At 47.6% G+C, this 4032-nt stretch overlaps 1 protein-coding gene across 2 annotated transcripts; it reads right to left on the bottom strand.

Moving 5' to 3' along the window:
- Positions 1-889: 889 nt before the first annotated feature.
- LOC126992523 (uncharacterized) lies at positions 890-3797 on the bottom strand. 2 transcript variants are annotated; one of them, XM_050851339.1, is made up of 2 exons: positions 3074-3797; positions 890-2552 (listed from the first exon to the last, which is right to left on the bottom strand). In XM_050851339.1, exon 2 carries the CDS (start codon positions 2402-2404, stop codon positions 1220-1222), a length of 1185 nt encoding a protein of 394 aa, XP_050707296.1. In that variant the 5' UTR covers positions 2405-2552; positions 3074-3797; the 3' UTR covers positions 890-1219. The 2 variants fall into 2 exon arrangements, with proteins under 2 accessions (XP_050707296.1, XP_050707290.1); XM_050851333.1 differs by having other exon boundaries at positions 2677-3795.
- Positions 3798-4032: the final 235 nt, after the last annotated feature.

Raw genomic sequence — 4032 nt, 5'->3', positions numbered from 1 at the left:
ATATACTAGATCAGAATGGTGTACATACGACTCCTGACAAAGTCAAGGCTATTTTTAACTATCCTGTGCCAACAGACGTGAAATCTGTCCGCTCCTTCCTAGGACTGTCCGGGTACTATCGATCCTTTATCAAGGACTATTCACGCATTGCAAGACCCCTCACTCAACTTTTGCGCAAAGACTCCACATTTACATGGGGGGCGGAACATCAGGAAGCTTTTGATTACCTTAGAACAACACTAACATCCCCGCCTGTCCTGGCCTACCCAGACCACACAAAAGACTTTTTCCTGTACACAGACGCTTGTGGCAAGGGCCTAGGAGCCGCTCTCATGCAATATGATGTTAGAAATAAATTACAACCTCTAGCATATGCAAGTCGCACGCTCAACAAAGCAGAATCAAACTACAGTACTACCCACCTTGAGGCCCTTGCGGTCGTGTGGGCATTACGTCATTTTCGTGACATCATTTATGGCTACAATATCCATGTCAGAACCGACCACGCAGCCGTGGTGGAATTATTCAATACTAAAACCCTCACGGGGAAATTGGCCCGATGGAGCCTCATTGTCCAAGACTTTAATCCCTCATTTGCTCATGTCCCTGGAGCAGTAAATCATGTAGCGGACGCCCTATCCAGAAATATCGGCGCGATAATGGACATGAATGTAGATCATTTTGATGACCCAAGTCGAACTCATGACCCAACTTTGAATGATTCCATACGCGCAGCGCAACAAACAGATAACTTCTGTCAACCCATCCTATACTATCTGCAGAGTGGCGACCCCAATTCCTTGCCAACGCTTCCTGTCCCCTTAACTGACTTTGATCTCAACGACGGCATCCTCGTCAGGAATACATACATCACAACTAAATACTAGTCCACTTAATTTTAGGCAGGGAGGTTCCAATACCAAGGTAGTCTTTGCGTCATGTAAGGCACGCAATGTACCGATGTTTATGATATTGGGACATGCCCCTGTGTCCATGAAAACACTAATTTGGTGACCATTACACTGAGCAGGGACAGTCATGGCAAGGGAGGATTGGGGATAAAGAGCGATGCGATGGTGTTTCATGGTAGTGGTTTCAACATCCGTAGGTTGGGTTTCAATGTCAAAATGAGCTGTGGATGTACTTGGTTTGTTTAAAGGTGTGCGGGTTGGGGGTGTTGTATGAATACCACACACCTGGTGTGATTTTGTACCTGAGCCTATGTTATTGCGGGAGACGTGGCGCGCGAGGCTTCCCCCGACGAGGTACCTCCCCGGGGCCTCGCGCGGCAATCCTTGGTGTTATGGCCTGATGTCTTATGGTAGGAACAATATTGACTTGACTGTTGGGTGTTGCTGCCGTACCAGCAATTACGTGTATGGTGTCCTGTGATTCTGCAGTTGTAACAATATTGAGTGTTATAGCCACGCCCGCGACCCCTGCCTCTATTGTAAGGGCGGCGGCCGCGGGGTGTGGCAGAATGGTTCCTAGGGGTCTGAGCTCCGGCCGGGGAGCGACTTTGGGGACGCCCCCTCTGAAGTCTGACACCCCTCACCGCTGAGGATGTGGGTTCTGTTGGTGGCTCTCGTCCCGACAGGGGACTGATGTGGTTGAAAAGGGTTCTACCTTTTGGTAGGGGTTCTTCCTTTTGTAACTCTTTGAAGAGTGTCTCCGTGCAATTGAGGAGAAAGACAAAGTATGAGAAAAGGCGGCACACATCCTCAAGGTTCATTTTAACATAGGTATTCCACGAGGAGTGACGGAATTGGGTTTCAAACTCTGTGAAGGCTCCACCCGCGACGCCTAAACAGTCATCCACTGCAATATTAGCCTTTATTTTGGGACGGTAGGTAGCCGCTAGGCGGAACAAGACTGACAGGGCACCCTGTTTGCATGTGGAGCCGAAATGGCTGATGAGATTTGCTTTCGCTTCACCATATGTTTTGGCTTTCTTGAATGCGTCACTTTTTATAATGGATTGAGCCCGACAAGGGCCCGTGTGGATGCTGTCGTAAAGGTGGGCCAATTTCTCCTTTTCATTTGTATATTGGAATTTGGTAAAAGCATCCTCTACCCTCTGCAGGTGAGTTAGGAGGTCGGGGCCGGTCTCCTCTGAGCCCGTATATTTTGGATTTTTATCCTCGCCCCTTAAAATGACATATTGAGGTTTGTCACTCATGGTTGTGTCACTTTGGTGCTGTTCTGTCTGGGAAGAGGAAGTAGTCTGGGAAGGCTCTGGTGAAAAGTCTGAGGGGAGCGTCTTTGCAGGAGGTAATGGGGGTGCTGGGGGAATAGGTTTTGGATAAGCAGCTCCTGAACGGAGGACTGTGTGATGGGGAGTATCAATCGTTAAACCGCTGAAGGCAGAGGATAGAGCCTCTTCCAATTTTCGATCCTGGGACATGGGGAGTTAGACGGGGGAGTCACTTAGCTGTGTCCGATGCATTTGTAAGGAGACCAGAGCATGATGGTATGGCTGATGTATGGTGAGGGGGGAGACTGGGACGCAGGAGATGTGGGTTAACTCACTTCTCTCTGCTCTCCGGCACAAGCTGTAATGTAGGGGAGATATTAGGACGTATATAAGGAAAATTATAGGAAGGGAAATTTTAAGTAAGATTAAAGGGAAGTTTATAGGAAGATTCGTAGGTAATCCGTAAGGAAATGGTAAGATACCTTGGGTGTGAAGCAGTCGTGAGGTCGCTTGAGGAAAGAGTGGGTCGGTACAAGGGCATAAATGACTGGGATCAGCAGATGTGCAGATGGCGACACATATCACCGGGATCAGCAAGACGTGGCTGCCGCCGGCGAAAGAGGGGTAGGGCTGGTGAACGGGGAGGGGAGGAGCGCTGAAGGCGAACGGTATGGATTACAAGAGAGTAGGGATAGGAATTTAAATGTAATCCGTGTAAGGGATTAAGAACAAATGAAATGGCGATTATATTAGGTTAAATTAGTGGAGAATGGGAGACGAGGGTGAGAATGTTATTTGAAGTGGGGGGTTTCGACGGTACATGTACTAAATTATGGAACAACGTTTCGTCTTACTTGAGTGATAGTTCAGGTGACAAACCAAAATTGTGCGGCGTGTTCCACTAGCCGGGGGTGGGTGTTGCCGATCTTTTGATTGACGGCACGCTGACGCAGACTGCTGACGCTCTGGACTTGAGCTGCCTGGCCGCGGCTACTACCTTGTCACTACGAATATAGCTTCCTCTTCCTCCTCTTGTGACTGTGAAGATACAGGGTTGGGGGAGTTCGGCAGGGGGTTAATCCCGTTAATTGAGGTGGGATTTTTGGGTAGACTTGTTACGGACGTTTGCTGAGTGGTGGCACAGATTGTTGTTTTGGTGATTCAATGTAGGTGGTGACCTCTTTTGTAGGTGCAAGTACGAGCTATGGGGCTTGTAGTCGTCTCATAGGGAGTGTAGTAATCCCGTAATTGTAGAGAGGTTGTGCTTGAGTTCACACTGGTTCACTGAGTCGTTGCCAACGGAGTCACCACGGAATTTGAGGCACTTTGTGTAGGCCAGTATTATTTTATGATAAATCCTTTGTAATCGCTTTGTAATCGCTTTGTAATCGCTTTGTAACCGCTGCCACCAATATAAGTTTAGCAGGTTTGGAGTTAAAGTCTTTGCTTAAATTGTCTTTTTACTGGTTTTGTGGCTTACACGGAGCGTGTGATGTGAACTCTATCGAGACGAAATGATGACTGCCCTCGGCAGCCGCACAAGCTATGTGCGTCATCGTTCGTTCATGAGGTTGCCTAGTCAAAGAGGATTTATACAGATAGAGGGAGAAGAAGTGGAAACGGATAGATATTTAGGATTAATATTTACATGTTTACACTCTAAAGCGCCTAAATATCTCTTTGCTTCCCACTTTACCGATATCATTGCCACCGAAACTGCAGAAGACGATTGGCTGAGTACTTTCCCCCGCTAAAATATCCTCAATCCTGTCAGAAATGTGTTATATACCTGCCCCGAGAAAGTAAACTCTAAGTCTATTGTCCTTATCCTTTGAACA

This window comes from Eriocheir sinensis, chromosome 7 (genome assembly GCF_024679095.1).
Source record: "Eriocheir sinensis breed Jianghai 21 chromosome 7, ASM2467909v1, whole genome shotgun sequence".
In the NCBI taxonomy this organism is placed as follows: Eukaryota; Metazoa; Arthropoda; class Malacostraca; order Decapoda; family Varunidae; genus Eriocheir; species Eriocheir sinensis.
The sequence above is the reverse complement of the archived record's forward strand: the minus strand, read 5'-3'. Positions and strand labels throughout refer to the sequence as shown.